The sequence below is a fragment of the Periplaneta americana genome, chromosome 15, assembly GCF_040183065.1.
Source record: "Periplaneta americana isolate PAMFEO1 chromosome 15, P.americana_PAMFEO1_priV1, whole genome shotgun sequence".
Classification (NCBI taxonomy): Eukaryota; Metazoa; Arthropoda; class Insecta; order Blattodea; family Blattidae; genus Periplaneta; species Periplaneta americana.
This window is the reverse complement of record NC_091131.1, coordinates 65,059,976-65,075,355: the sequence shown is the minus strand read 5'-3', so window position 1 is coordinate 65,075,355 and position 15,380 is coordinate 65,059,976. Positions and strand designations below refer to the sequence as shown.

Below are 15,380 nucleotides of genomic sequence, written 5' to 3'. Positions count from 1 at the left end.
TTTCAAAGAAGGCCATGCTAGGACATGAGATATCTGGTATTATTTCCCTTCTGAAGAAGGCCATGCTAAGACATGAGATGTCTGGTATTACTTCCCTTCCAAAGAAGACCATGCTAGGACACGAGATATCTGGTATTAGTTCTCTTTCAAAGAAAGCCATACTAGGATATGAGATGTCTGGTATTATTTTCCTTCCAAAGAAATATTGTATTCAGTTGGATTTCAATTCACCAACTTTTCTTAAAATTCTGAGAAATAATCTTACTTAAAGCAGCATATTGGGAGCTTGCAATGAAAGTACACCTCTGATTTAGTATCTGGCTGACATGTTATCAGGCAGTTCGTCTCATTTGACTATATGTGTCAGAGGAAGAACAATTGTTTGTATACATCTGAAGTCTGATTAATGTAATATGTTCCTAGTCAGCGATGTATGCAATGGAGTGGGGAAAGGAACTGGTCACCCTACCCCATTATCTCATGGCTTAGTTGCCTCATGAGTGATGCCTTATTGGTGTCACTCATGAGGTTCAAACCTGTTTTCGGACAGTTGAGTAAACAACAATACTTCATATGAAACCATTAGGGCAAAAATAAAAAGTAACTCGTCTATTTTTTCAATCTTGGAGTATATGTACTCCCAACAATGCAGTGTGGGCTGCTTCCCAGACATTTTTATACTTTCTTCCTTTGATTTCGTTATTTTTTTCTTACTGGAAGGTTCGGGGTTCGATCCCAGGTGGTGACAGGATTTTTTCTCGTTGCCAAACTTTCAGAACGGCCCCGAGGTTCACTCAGCCTCCTATAAAATTGAGTACCGGGTCTTTCCCGGGGGTAAAAGGTGGCCAGAGCGTGGTGCTGACCACACCACCTCATTCTAGTGCCGAGGTCATGGAAAGCATGGGGCTCTACCTTCATGCCCCCCAAGTGCCTTCATGGCATGTTACAGGGATACCTTTACCTTACCTTTACTTCTCTCTTCCTTATTTCCTAATTTCTTTCTGCTTTTTCTTTCATTATTCCTTTCCCCTTTTATTTTTGTTTTGCTTCTTTTTTTTTTTCTTTTCTGTGTCACCTTTTCATTTTCTTTCCCTTTTTCTTATATATCTCTCCCCCCTTTCATGCATATTTTAAATCACATTTTTAAATCCTGTGAAAATGTAGAAACTCATTAGCTTGTAATACATTCGGTAACTGACCAGTGACAGATGAAATTAAATTTTGTTGGCAGCCTTAGTCTTACTAACCATTTCTCAAGGCTCTTTCAAACATTGCAAAACTTACGGGAACTGCCATGGATTAGACAGAAATATTTTATTAATCTTATAACAATTTCTGCTGCCACCAACATGTTGAAAAAGCGTGAAATCACGCTAAGAGAAAGCGTAAGCTTACTATATTTGAATGTTGGTGCATGTACTTGCTCACCACAATATGCTCATCTGAAGATTGGATCCAACTGATTTGAAATGAATACGAAACTGCTTCTCCATTTACAAAAATGATTAAAAAATTAAGAGTGCATTTCCTATATTTTCGTGACATGAATGCAGCCTGATGAAGCTAATGTGATGTAGAGGTGTTTACAATAAATTTATTTGCATCGTTTCAAAAAATGGTAGTGTACTGTAAGTACATTTCGGAAAATGTTAACGTGTTGGCTACCTTTTTAGAACATTGCACCAAAGAGGAGTAGCATTTGTCATAGAAAATTAAGCTGAGGGAAATGCATATAAAAATGATCAAAAGGAACATCTGTCAACAGAGAGAATAATTTAAAAATTGACTTCCTTCATGATTTATAAAGATGCAATCTCTCATAAATTCTTTATGTTTTAAATCTATTTTCTAAAGCACGGCTTTACTGGTACTTACTTACTTGCAAGATGTGAATAATTTTCTTACAGATGCCTGTTTGTGTCACATTATTTTCACTAGCTGCATTCATCCATTTTAAAAATGGAAATCTGAGAAAATTTGTTCTTAGTTTTTAATCACTTTCAAATTTGGTAGGCCTATGTAGTACATACACAACAACATAATTTGAACCCCAACCTTAACTAAGGTAACTGCTTCTCATCAGCAGGTCAGGAGGATCAATCCTAGCAGATCTTGTGTTCAACAACAAAGTAGCTGCTATTCAAGATTTCTCTTGTCGTGCTTATTCCATTATCAACTCTCTGATTCAGTGGTCAGTAAAAGGGAATTACTTACATTATAGAACTCGAAAGATGAGTTTAATTGGTGCTGCAAACCAATTGGTGCTCGGGAACCATAAAATTATGATAAAATGTTCTCCTTTTCTAGGACGACTGAAATGTCTAATTTATTGAAACGTATTAAATTGGCCCGTTGTGGTTCCCATCAATAGGGATTAAATTAGCAACTTAGGTCGATTTCACCAATCCACAACTAGTTGTAATTTAACTCAAATACGGAAATTAAATCATATTTAATTTGTTTGCATTTCACAAACTAATGCATGTTTAAAATAAAGTCAATTAATTTAATTCCAAATTAGTCATCACGGGCTTCGGAATCATAGCAAAATAGTAATTTCGAAGGTCATGTGCCTTGTTAATGTAAGGAGTGACCTTTATAGTGAGTTCATTTGTTAGAATATTACGACAACAAAATGTCATCATAAACAGAGGTACCGGTAACCTCAAAACATATTAAAATCATCATAAACAAAAAGACGGATGGTCAGACTTTAGAAGAAAAGAAGAAAGGTTGGAAATAAGTAGAAATACCTATAAAGAATCTCATCCCAATGTCTTCAGCAGTATTGAAGCCAAAACAGAATAATATGAAAGTAGATACAAAGAAATACCATGCAACAAGCAAAATGGAAAGAAATACTTAATGGATTTGCGCTATTCCAATACCTTCAAATGTAATATCATGTTTACATGATAAATTTGTTATTCATATTATTTTGGTTGCTGTATTTTAGGCAACCGAAGATTGATTAAAACATTTCTTCAATAAATGCATCATTTAAATAATATTAGAAAGTTCTTAACTATCAGTTGGAAATTCTAAATCACCTTCTGTACTATTCAAAATATACAATGTTTGTATTTTGCTTTAAAATAATCTTCTCTTTCGGAAATTATCCTTGCCCGTCTTGGTAAGAAATCATCATTTTCAAATATTTAGTCCATCAATCTCCTCGCCATGATGAAAATTATTGTCGTTAATGCAGGGTAAATTATTTAAATGCCCAAATATTGACCAATTAACTTAAATTTAGTGTAATGAAAGCTTAAAGCCCAATTTGTGTTGGTGAAATGTATTGGCACTTTAAGTGTCAATTAAAAAGATTTAAGTAACAATTAAAGTTAAATATGTTCGGTGAAATCGGCCCAGAGCCAAACATAAACTTACCTTTGCTGTGTAGTTTATTCCCTTTTAAATTCTCAGGAGTCAGAGAAAAATTGTCCAGACATTTTCACCTGACTTCATCTCAGTGGCGGTTCCTCGGGGGAGGGAAGGGAGGAACATCCTCACATTCTTTCCCCCCCCCCTTTTTTTTTTAATAAATACCAAATAAAATATGTGCCTTGAAATTCGAGGGAGAGTCGATAATTTTTAAATTCATAGCTATAAGAAAACCTCGGTTGATCGAGTTTTAAACAATGCGTCCTTATGTGGTGCGCAAAAACTGTGAGAAGGATGCGAGAGTGTTTGTGAGGAGGAAAGTCAATCTTTTCCTTCTTTACTGCAATTAACATACGTAGACAACAGCACACTAGCGGCCAGAGAAAGAAGCAGAGTTTTAGAACAAGTAAATGAACAGAGAGGGAGGAGATCCTCCTCTGATTCTGTGCATGGGTGGGAAATAGTGTAGCAGACAGAAACCAACTGGTTGTGTAGCAAGCTCGCTATCGCTGCCATCTAGCAATATTACATTCAATCAGATTATAACACATAGGAAGCACAATAAAAACAATTTTAATGCAGAGCTATGAAAACAGTTTTAACGCAATATCAAATATTATTCATTGCACTTTATATGAGCTATATAAGCTACTGTTCATGGTTTGAAACTTTCGAGGATATTTGAAAGTTAGAGTCAGGTTTATATAAAACAAAGAAGAAAGTATTTCTACGTTAGTATTGCAGATCTTTCAGCCCCTGAAATTCACTTCCATTCATTGTCTACTAGACGGTGCAACAGCCAAATTGTCTGTTTTGTACAAATATATTTTAAATTGAAAGTACTCCAAACTACATTATTTTTTAACATAAAAAAATTAATCGGCCACCGGTAGCTCACTTAAACCTTAAATGCTCAAACTGTATTTTAACAATAATGGTAGTATGACTTCACAAGAACTGACATTCTTCAAAAGTATGTGATACTGAACTTGTAAAAAGTACATGTGGCACTGGCATTACAGACCACTTCTGTTAAATGGTTCCAGTTACGTGTTAGTAGCTAGTCGCTTACAAAACATATGTTGCTGTAGTTTGTGCGAAAAATGCTGCAAGGTTGTGAATTTCCTTGTAATTGCTAATTTGTGTAATTATTCAACAATGAATGGAAGTGAAAACATATTATATTTTGGACAATGTAGGAAACTCAGTTTACAAGAACAGATTATTGCTATTCAAAAAGGAAGGCCAACCCCAACACTACTTGGTCTTACATGTATGCATGTAGGCTAATTTATAGCATGTTTCATTCAAGAGGCTGTAATTTTGTGCCGTTAACTTCTTTCCTTCTCTTAAGAAATATGCAGGAGCCGCCACTGCTTCATCTGATTCAGGACATTGGAGCGGAATATTTCCCACATAGTGTACATAATATTATAAATGGTTTCTTTTTGTATTTCTTCAGGCAACAATAACACCTTTCGCCATATTCATAGAAGGGATTTGCAAAATCAACCTTGTAGATCTTCTATATGACCCAGTTAATGGAGTAAGAATAAATACAAATGAATGGAACAGATTTTTTCAACATATTACATACATTACCATACCTGTTCTGCCGGAGATTTTTCTTTCTCCCTTTTCGTATGGGTAAGAAGAGGACTAGTTGCCATGTATCTAGTGTTCTGGGATTACTTGTTCACGCACCTTGCATTGTCTGGGATTTTGTCCTTCCAGTTCTTGATATTAATAATAAATGCAGCATTTAATCGTGAAGTAATTAAACATCTAGAAACAGTAAGACATCAAACGAATCTTGTTTTAATATACTGAATAACCCCACACTGGAATCAGAACCTTCAAGAAGACAGTAGGGCATGATTGCTTCGAATTTCATCTGTTTGAAATTTACGAATCACCATAATGTATTCTTTATAACTACAACTCCACCATGGGTATCTTCAACTCTGAAGAACCTTAAATAACAGTAAAATAACCAGTGATTTATGCTGGGTAGCAAGAAGACATATGGAAGGCCTCCAAGATTCTGTGCATTAGAGACAATAACAAGTTCCTATAAATATGCCTGAACAACACAACGTGTCGAAAGTTTGGTAAAGATGATATGCCTCTTTGTTAGGCCATTCCAAGTGACTGCCCATTGTGTCTGTTTCGAAAGTTGAATCTATCTTGGTGAGCAGGCAGGGAGAAGAGTACTTCCTCGTTGTTGTTCCCTTCTCCTTGTGAGCAAGTACATGCAGTTTCTCGAATGATACTGACGAGAGCTTTCTCTTGTACCAACTGTTGTTCGAGCGCGGACGAGGAGGAGGACCCTGACACGAAGGCGGCGAGAGAGAAGGAGCGCAGACAGGCAAACAACGCGCGCGAGAGGTGAGTGTATACGTTGACGCTTGGCTTGCATGTGGGTGTGAGCACATCGACTCAAAGAACAGAAAATGTCTTGCTCGTTGCGTGTGTGGGTTGTGTGAGCCTAACCGAAAGACATTGTCTGTTCTTTCTGTCGCAGGATTCGGGTGAAAGACATAAATGACGCGTTTCAAGAGTTGGGACACATGTGCATGGTGCACCTAAAAACTGACAAAGTTGAATCAAAGCTTAATATTCTGCACCAGGCTGTAGAGGTTATAACCGCACTGGAGCAGCGAGTGAGAGGTAATTATGCTTGTAGGATACGGATCCGAGACATCAATGAGGCGCTCAAGGAGCTGGGGCGGATGTGCATGACGCACCTCAAGACGGACAAGCCCCAGACAAAGCTCGGCATCCTCAACATGGCTGTCGAGGTCATCATGAACCTGGAACAGCAAGTCCGAGGTCTGCCTGGCTTTTGTTGGTTTACTTAGTGTAGCTTAAATGTACAGTAAGTATAGAACCTGCAATTATTAGTCCTGCAGGTTTGAGGAATTTTGGAAATATTGCTCTATTGTACAAACATTAACCTATGATATTTATACATATACGGTGAAAATATCAAAAGTAAAATAACTTAAAAAAGAGTATTTTACTCTTATTTATTGAAAATCCTTTCAAAATGGAGCTTACATCTTATCTATAAAGATAATCTCCAAACTGGCTCTGATGCTTCTGTATGCCATCAGTTTCAGAAACTCGCGTCCAAGTTGATAATCCATTTCTTGTTTAATTTTCGACATCTTCAGAGACAAATGTTTTCCAGAATGGTACAACTTCTAACTTTACAAATGGGTGGAGATCTACAGATTTGAGTTCACAAGGGTGAGGGATATTAGAGAATCTCTAATGCCATCATCACATTAGTTTCACAGCAGCATAATACGGAATTGCGTTGATATATATAGATATAACACGTTTTTAAGCTTCGTGCAAGTTTCCCATGTTTTGAATATGAGTGGGTTATTCATTGATCTCTATTGGTGACTTGCATTGCATTCTAAACATAATCACTGCATACACATCTACATTGGACGTATTTTATATCAGTCAGTTTGAAAAAATTATTGACATACCTTAAAATGCATGCATAGGAATTTGTAAAGAAGGTCTAGAAGATAATTAGTGAACAAGATCTGCTGTGTTATGAGAGGTGAATTTGTGCGTGAATCCACATGACAGTATTTATGTACCTAACTTTTGAAACTCCCTCATCCCCCCATTTTATACTATAATTGTTAGAATTTTAATATCTTACTTTCATTTAATTCTACTTGAGACATAGATAACAAGTGCAAGTACAATGCACAGAATTTTCTTCTAAGAGATTAAAGAGCCATAACGTTTTTCATTCAAAACAACGACAGTATTATTAGATAAAACATTTTTATGCTTAAAATGCAGCCTTCTCTACAGTTACGTTAACAACTGTGTTTCCAGAACGGAACCTTAATCCCAAGGCAGCGTGTCTGAAGAGACGAGAGGAAGAGAAGGCAGAAGATGGTCCCAAGCTGGCAGGACATCACTTGGGTCACCCGGGACCCCCCCACATGGCACAGCCCCCCTTCCCAGCAATGCCTGTGAGTACTGCTCAGTAGCTGACTTTGCCATGCACATGCCAGATTGACTAACCCTGTTGTTCTGTGTTACAGGGCCCACCCTTGCCACATAATCCTTCTCAGCCCCAGTAGCAGAGGGGGATGATCTTGGACCTCCCGCCATTCTACGATTCCAGGTGAAGACACTGGAATGGGACTTCTTTCCATCAGGGGGCGGGAACATATGTATAGGTGCACGTGCGAGACTGCTGGGGAAATGAACTAAGTGAGGAATCTGTTTTTGATTTGACCCTTTAGAAGGGAGGATTGACCTTGTGACCCCACGAGCAGCCCGTCAGTAAGTATGAGCGCATCAAGGCCAGTACATCAGACAGAAGAAGATTGTGGACGTCCTGCCCCCCTGAGTTTAATGTTCCAAAAAAGTAAATATAAATATAAATATATATATACTTTTTTTTTCATGATGCCATTTACAAACAAGTTTTCCTATCTGCAGAGGAGACGCCATATTATGATATCCCTGTTCTATTATAAGTTGTAACTTGAGCTGCCTTATAACCCCCCCCCTCCCATATTATGTACATTATTATATTTTATAGTGCGACAATATGAAGGAGCATCGAGGCAGGCGAGTGTATGAGGTGTTGTGTAGTGCGGTGCAGTGGGGAGGTGCTATTTTATTTTAATTAACTTTTTATGCAGTGAAAATAAATACATGCGTCAAGCACTACTCAAAAGAAGAGGAAAAAGAAGAAGAATAAGTAGAACGTGGCCACAGCTTTCAACACCTTCTCAATGAGTTCCCCTTCCAGCAGTTCCTGACGTCTGCCAACAATGGTGTCCAGCAGTGATGGATGCTGCATTCACTGCAGGGGTCGTGGCACAGCACATCAGCTCTGGAGTTGATGCAGTTGTCTATCATCTGTCACTGCCGCACACCATTGATAATAACTCTTTGCATGACAGATGTCAAGATGTCGCACTGACACCTGTCATGCGGATACAAGCATCACGTTGGAAATTGCTGGGAAATGAACGCAAGTTTTATATCTTTTTATTCGTGGCATCCCAACATCAAATGTTTATATGTTATGTAAGATTTTAGTTTTTCGTTTGTTTTGACATTTTCCCAATGTCTTTTAGGTAGCTAATGGTAGCTAAAAGATATGATCGTAACTGATATTTTTAATTTTTTTGTCTGTAGCATATTTAGTTTTCATGTTGCATTAATCTCTCTTTTATTTGTATTAATTTAATGATCCTCCCAAAGCTATGACAGGGCATCTGCACTATTTATTCGTATTGCAGGGTGGCAAGGTGGTACAATGTATTTGCGTCCCATCCTCACATACGTTGGTCTGTTTGTTGTTTTAGCATAAATTTTAAATCATATGCACAAGTCATTTAATTTCTGCCACCATCTTGTGGCATATTATTGTGCTTGGGCCTGCCAACTTTCGAGGTGTTGTGGTACGTCTTCTCCATGCATTGTTGTTAATAATTTTGGCAATATCACTTACTGTAAGGTATGATCAAATGAAACCCAATCGAGATCATGTTGATAATAAATTTTAGTTTAATCGAAAATTGTTACATTTTTTTATTTCTACACAGAATTGAAAAATTCTACATCAGAAATAACCTATGTGTGCACTCATGTTTCATTCCAGAGCTTGACCAATAATCCATTAACATCCTCGAAGCCATTCTTGTACTGCTTGTTGAACTAATTGCGCAGGAAGTCCTTAACTTTCTTGTCAACCATAACGAATCTGTACTCTTTTAAGACTTTTTTGAAAGATCCGATTATATGAAAATTATACTGCAGCAGTTCTGAGCTGTTTAGCAGATACTGTAAAACTACACATTCCTTTCACTGTAGAATCTCTTGTCAACATTCACAATATTGTACACGCAATATATAGGCTACTTGTAGTTATTTTTCTTGGTGTTTTTTTTTTAATAGCAGCTTGGAAGTTAAGGACAGATTCATTTATAAAGTTCTGCAGGTTGACGACCTTTAACATTAGGAGACTAAATTACCTCTTGTTGGTCTGTTATGAGTAGAATTGTCACCAATATTATCATCTTCAAACGCTATTTCGCAATAATCTTTCACATCGACTATTTTTATAGTAATGGAAGCAAGCCACTTTAAATACAAAGTGGAAAAAAAAAATGTTTCATTTGATCATTCCTCGTATAAAAATTTATATATACGATCTGTTATGGCTCGATGTGGATGCAATTCTAGTGGGTTTAGTTGTGTCCTTTGTTGTTTATAGCAGCTGCACAGCAGTGGTGGAAAGTATTGCTGTGATATTCTGTACATGCTTCTGTTGAGTATTCTAAGTGCCTTGCTTTAGCTTCGGCAGTTGGCAGGCCTGCTTACAGCACAGGACAAATATGAGTGGTGGTGCATTATTTTTCTGGATTCTGCTTTGTAATCAGAAAAGATTTATTTCGCCCTCCCTCCCCTGGAATTCTGAAAAATTGTGCCACAGAAGAGGACGTGAAGTGAATCACCGAGAGAGATGTACATTCGTGTGGTAGCTTGTTACTCGACAGAAAGTGTCTCTTTTCTTTAAAAAGAAAATAAACAGAAATGTAATTATTATACAAACATGAAGAATACCCGCTCCTGGTGATTCTTTTCAATGGAAAAATATTTGACAAGATAACAGTGACATAATAAATGTGCCATTTTTCCATACTCTATGTGTTTGTGCTCCATCTCCAATTTGGTGCCTTTTACCTGCAGGATGGTCCCCACAGCATCTCCCGTGTCCCTCTCCTCTCCTTCACATGAACACGGCAGTTGATGGGACATCATGAAATAAGCGTAGCAACAGTAAGTTTTATCTTTACGATTTTTACGGCTTGTAGCTCAATAAACACTTTACTGTACACAAAGTTTATTTTCTGTTTGCCTATCCTGTCAACTTCCTATGCAAACCTGAGTCTGTTAACAAGCAGCTGATGTGCTAGTTCAGAAATAGTTATCGTAATTACTACTGTAATGAATATGGCACACTGATCAATAGGGTCCGGAATTTTATGCTTTTACATATATCTTTTTGCTTTATTGAACGTAGCTGAAATTTCATATGGCAATGTTACACACCTTCAGTACTCAATTGGCGAAGTTTTATTTCACATAAAAATGCATATTTTGTGTATGTTAGTGCATAAAACCAAAAATGTTGAAATAAATACATAAAACTCACATATTTTCGGTATGTCTTGTCTTTAAATCACATATTGTTAATGAAATTTCATAAAACTAAATATTTTGAAATAAATACATAAAACTCGCATATTTTCGAATTTCTTTGTCTTTCCTTTTCAACTGCCAAGAAATGAATGCTGCTAACATATCACTATAGATAGATTATTTACTGAATCAATGGAGTATGTTAACTATGATAATGTTGTTGTTGTTGTTGTTTTCTAATGCCAGGCATTTGACAATAAAGTCATTTGACGTCTTGCACTCTAATATTTTTCAAAGATATTATCATGGTCAGCCACTGAAGCACAGATTTTGAGGTGTTCCGAATCCATTTCTTGGTTTTAGTTGCACAAGTGAAAATGGCAAGTTCTAGCCGATTTAAGTGAACACCATATTTTAACGTTTTGGTGGCTTCTTCATTCACACACAACCCCCAGAATGTCTGGAGGACACTACCTGCTGTTGGTCGACGGGTCCATTGGACCTAGCTGGGAGATCTTGTTGATCACCAGCTTTCCCTCCTTAAGCCACTGGAGGACGATTTTAGTGCCATAGCAGGTCAGCACTAGGAACAGAAAAGTAGAAAGAGGAGGAAGGAAAGTGAAATGAACCCCTAGGCCTCGAATGCTCTAATGCTGTCGGGGTCGAAGAAAGTAAGAGTTCAGTCAGAGGACTGGATAGGAAAAGGTAAAGAGGGAATTAGGTATTGAATAGAGGAAAATTATTAGAATTATTTAGAATTCATAAAACAGTTATATTACCGGTTCTTCTGTATGGTTGTGAAACTTGGACTCTCACCCTGAGAGAGGAACATAGGTTAAGGTGTTTGAGAAGAAGGTACTTAGGAAAATATTTAGGGCTAAGCAGGATGAAGTTACAGGAGAATAGAGAAAGTTACACAACGCAGAACTGCACGCATTGTATTCTTCACCTGACATAATTAGGAACATTAAATCCAGACGTTTGAGATGGGCAGGGCATGTAGCACATATGGACGAGTCCAGAAATGCATATAGAGTGTTAATTGGGAGACCGGAGGGAAAAAGACCTTTAGGGAGGCCGAGACATAGATGGGAGGATAATATTAAAATGGATTTGAGGGAGGTGGGATATGATAATAGAGACTGGATTAATCTTGTACAGGATAGGGACCGATGGCGGGCTTATGTGAGGGTGGCAATGAACCTTCGGGTTCCTTAAAAGCCATTTGTAAGTAAGTATAGAGGAAAATTATACCAAATTCAGTCATTAACTCATCAAGTTGACCAGTGCTAATTGATGAGTAGCCCCTCCCTTTAGTTCAGCTTGTAAAATTATGCTTACTGACAGCTGCACCACGGGAAGGTAGGGATGGGACATTAGGTATTTATCCATGTTGGTTCCTTAAGGCCTTCAATGGGAAGGATTAATTGCTCTCCCCCCTGTATCCGATATACCCTTTTGCAGCCTGTCTTCAGAATGTTTCGAGTGAAACAATGTCAGTCTTGTATTTATATTAACGTTCCATTTTAGAACTCTTTATCTGAGGCTTTGAAAGGCTCCATGAAGATGTTAATAAACAAAAGTATGGTTCTCTTCTAACCGATGGAGTGGAATACATGAAGGAAACCGCCATGGGATTGAGTGTGAGTTACCCCAACCTGATTCATGTTGTGTGTGTGGTTCATTGGTTGCATCATATCTGCAAGACAATACGTACTATATTTCCAGACAACTGGCTTCATTAAAATACGCATTCCTACAAAACCTTGTTTCATGATAATCGACATTCCTTCACTAGTGAGAATTTGAGAATGTTATTTGTTACGCACTGCAACACCGATAAGATGTAGAGGTCTGTAAAATTGAAGAAAATTTTTAGCACATGTTTTCGAGTTTTTGGTATATATTTTTAGATTTGTAGTACATGAAAACATAAATATTTTCTACATTTTTAGCACATAAAATTCCGGGGCCCTACTGATCAGACAACTAGAACATCAGCTTCTTATGCTGGATGCCTGAGTTCAAATCCCAGTGAATCCAAGTACATACCTGCCAACATTTAGAATATTCCAATTAATAATTTTTTCTCCGGGCTTTTTGTTTATTTTTTATCCATTTTATTAGCAGAATTTGAAAAACCGTCAATTTCGTTTTGTGACATGTTCTCTGAGTGACTCTTCAATGTATCGATTGGAGATGAGTATTTGATTCGATTGTGAAAGATCATTTGGTCACAGTAGTTCGGTATCTTATTATTAAAAACTATTATTGTAGTGATATCTTGAAAGGTGGAAATGGTTGAACGTAATTATTTTATCTACCGAAATTCATATTGCTTAATCTCAAAGCTCTTTAATGATGCTATGCTGTACATTGTTACAGTATTGTGTGAAAATGTGATTATTTCGATTATTTTCAACTAGTGTAAATATAATGTTTATTTTTAACTAAAGTAATGTGTTGAACATGTAGGTATTATGTTTTTCCTTTTGCTTCTGTAGCATTTTATAATTGAAGAGTCCACTGCAAGAATGATGGATGTCATTTGGAATACATTTTGCAGGAGAAGCAATTGAAAGTTTGAAATGCTTAGTGCTCAAAGATTAACTGTAATTTTCCGATCATTATTGGACAATGACTATCAGTGTTAATGCCATATAACTCTGTATGTACATTCTATATGTCTTAAGCTATGCATTGACAGTCTTGGTTCATTTTCGACAAGAAAGTGATATCCATCATTCTTGCAGTGGACTCTTCAATTGATAGTGTATACTTCACTTAATTCTCCTCTTGGTATATGTTGATTATCTGTTAAATAATAATGTCAAGAAAATATAACTCAGTTTTTAAACATAGTTTTACTACGGAATTTCCTGCAATAAAAGAGTCGAGAAAAGGTGCAACCTTCGATTTCTGTACAGCTTGCACAAATTGTTTGAGTATACGATAGTGGAGTGCATGATGTCTTCAAGCATGTTGAGATGAAAAAAACATATAGAAGATTAAGAATGCATTGAGAAAAACGGAAAACTAAATTTTAATGTTCTAACAAAAGCTAATGATGATGTGATGAAGGCAGAATTTCTCAAAGCTTTATTTATTGCTGAACATAATTTAGCCCTAATCTGTGCAGATCATGAGTGTCTGTTGTTCAGGAAAATGTTCCCTGACAGCGAAATCCGCAAAACTTGTAGCAAAACTGCAGCAATTATAAACGAGATAGGAATTGAATAGAAGATGAAAATAATAGCATCTTTTGTGGACAATTTTCAGTTGCTACAGATGGTAGCAATCAATCTGATACCAAACTTTATCAGATTGTTGTTATCAGTTACAACTCTGGAACTTCGCAAATAGAAAGTTGTTTAATTCCTGTTTCAGCATTGGAGGAAGATGTGTTTGGTGCCAGCAAAGACTTAAAATCAGCCAACATACTTCTCTCAAACTGTTTGCTTTGAGTGCTGATAATACCTCTATCATGTGTGAGCTGAAGAACAGCATGGTAGGATATTTAAAGAAATAAATAAATCGATAATTAATTTATTTATTGTATGCCCATGCCATGTAACATTTGGCAGCTGAAAAGACTGCAGGATGTCTTCCAGCAAAGATTGATGAGTAATTAGTGGAAATTTTTATCGAAAGAAAGGTTAAATTAAAAGAATTCTAAGAACTTTATGGCAGTGAGGTGAGAAGAATTTTGAAACCTGGATGTACTTGGTGGCTGTCCAAAAGTTTTTGTCACGATTTATGCAGCAGTGACAACCATTGACAAGCTTCTTCAATAGCGAGATGACTGATGAGAAAGATGATTCAAAGAGAACATTAATGAGAATGATTTAATATTCCGAAACTTACGAGTTAAAGAAAATGCTAATGAGAACTCAAATCTGGAGAAAACAGGTGCTACACTCTCAAATTCTTGAAAAAGACGAAGCTCAGAGCCACAATATCCAATCACAGCAAAAAAATCCAAACCAAGTCTTGAATCATCTAAGTTATCCAACCTATCGAGGAAACAAATTCAATTTGAACAGAGTATTTTATTTGTTCTTCTCCGATATAATACAAGTCTTTGAACAGTCATATGTTACATTATAGTCTGTCAGCCTGGGTGATGCAGTCAGTAAAGTACTGGCCTTCTGTGCCCAAGGTTGCGGGTTCGATCCCAGCCCAGGTCAATGTAATTTGAATGTGATTAAATGTGACTTGCTCATGTCAGTAGAGTTACTGGCGTGTAAAAGAACTCCTTCAGGACAAAATTCTAGCACACCAGCAATGCTGATATAACCTCGGTAGTTACGAGCATCGTTAAAGAAAATCATAATCAAAATTAATTACATTGCAATCTAGTGTTCCTCAGTGGCGGCACCAGAACTTTCAAATTGTGGGGTGCTGGGGTAGTGCACCAAAATATAGGGGGCGGGGGGACATTGTAAGTGAAAAGAAAAGCACATTACTCATAAATAAATATTCACACGTATATATTACTGGTTTTGTAGTATTGGAGGCTTTGGAACAAGTACATATATACTGGAGCATGTATATGTTCCTCAGTGTATTATAGTGCAGGTTAGAAATACTTCATTATTGGAAGTACCGTAAATAATGAAATAAGATTGCCCAATCTGAAAATAGCTATGTTACATTTAGCAATGTTGAATATTTTCTTTTGAATGGTGTGGCGTATATGCCTGGTGTTTTGGCTTTCATCTTCTATTCTTGCTTATAGTAGGGGATCCAATCCAAGTTCCAAAAGTTCAGTAAAATTTCCCTTATTATTGCTGCCT

At 36.9% G+C, this 15,380-nt stretch overlaps 1 protein-coding gene across 12 annotated transcripts in view; it reads left to right on the top strand.

Moving 5' to 3' along the window:
* Positions 1-10,083, top strand: part of da (transcription factor daughterless) — a 196,742-nt gene extending 186,659 nt beyond the window's left edge. For 6 of the 12 annotated variants that reach the window (XM_069847462.1, XM_069847463.1, XM_069847460.1 and 3 more), the window contains 3 exons: positions 6,071-6,216; positions 7,252-7,391; positions 7,464-10,083. In XM_069847462.1, the coding sequence (XP_069703563.1) occupies positions 6,071-6,216; positions 7,252-7,391; positions 7,464-7,502 (325 nt within the window). In that variant the 3' untranslated portion in view covers positions 7,503-10,083. The other 6 variants (XM_069847459.1, XM_069847456.1, XM_069847458.1 and 3 more) reach the window with 6 other exon arrangements.
* Positions 10,084-15,380: the final 5,297 nt, after the last annotated feature.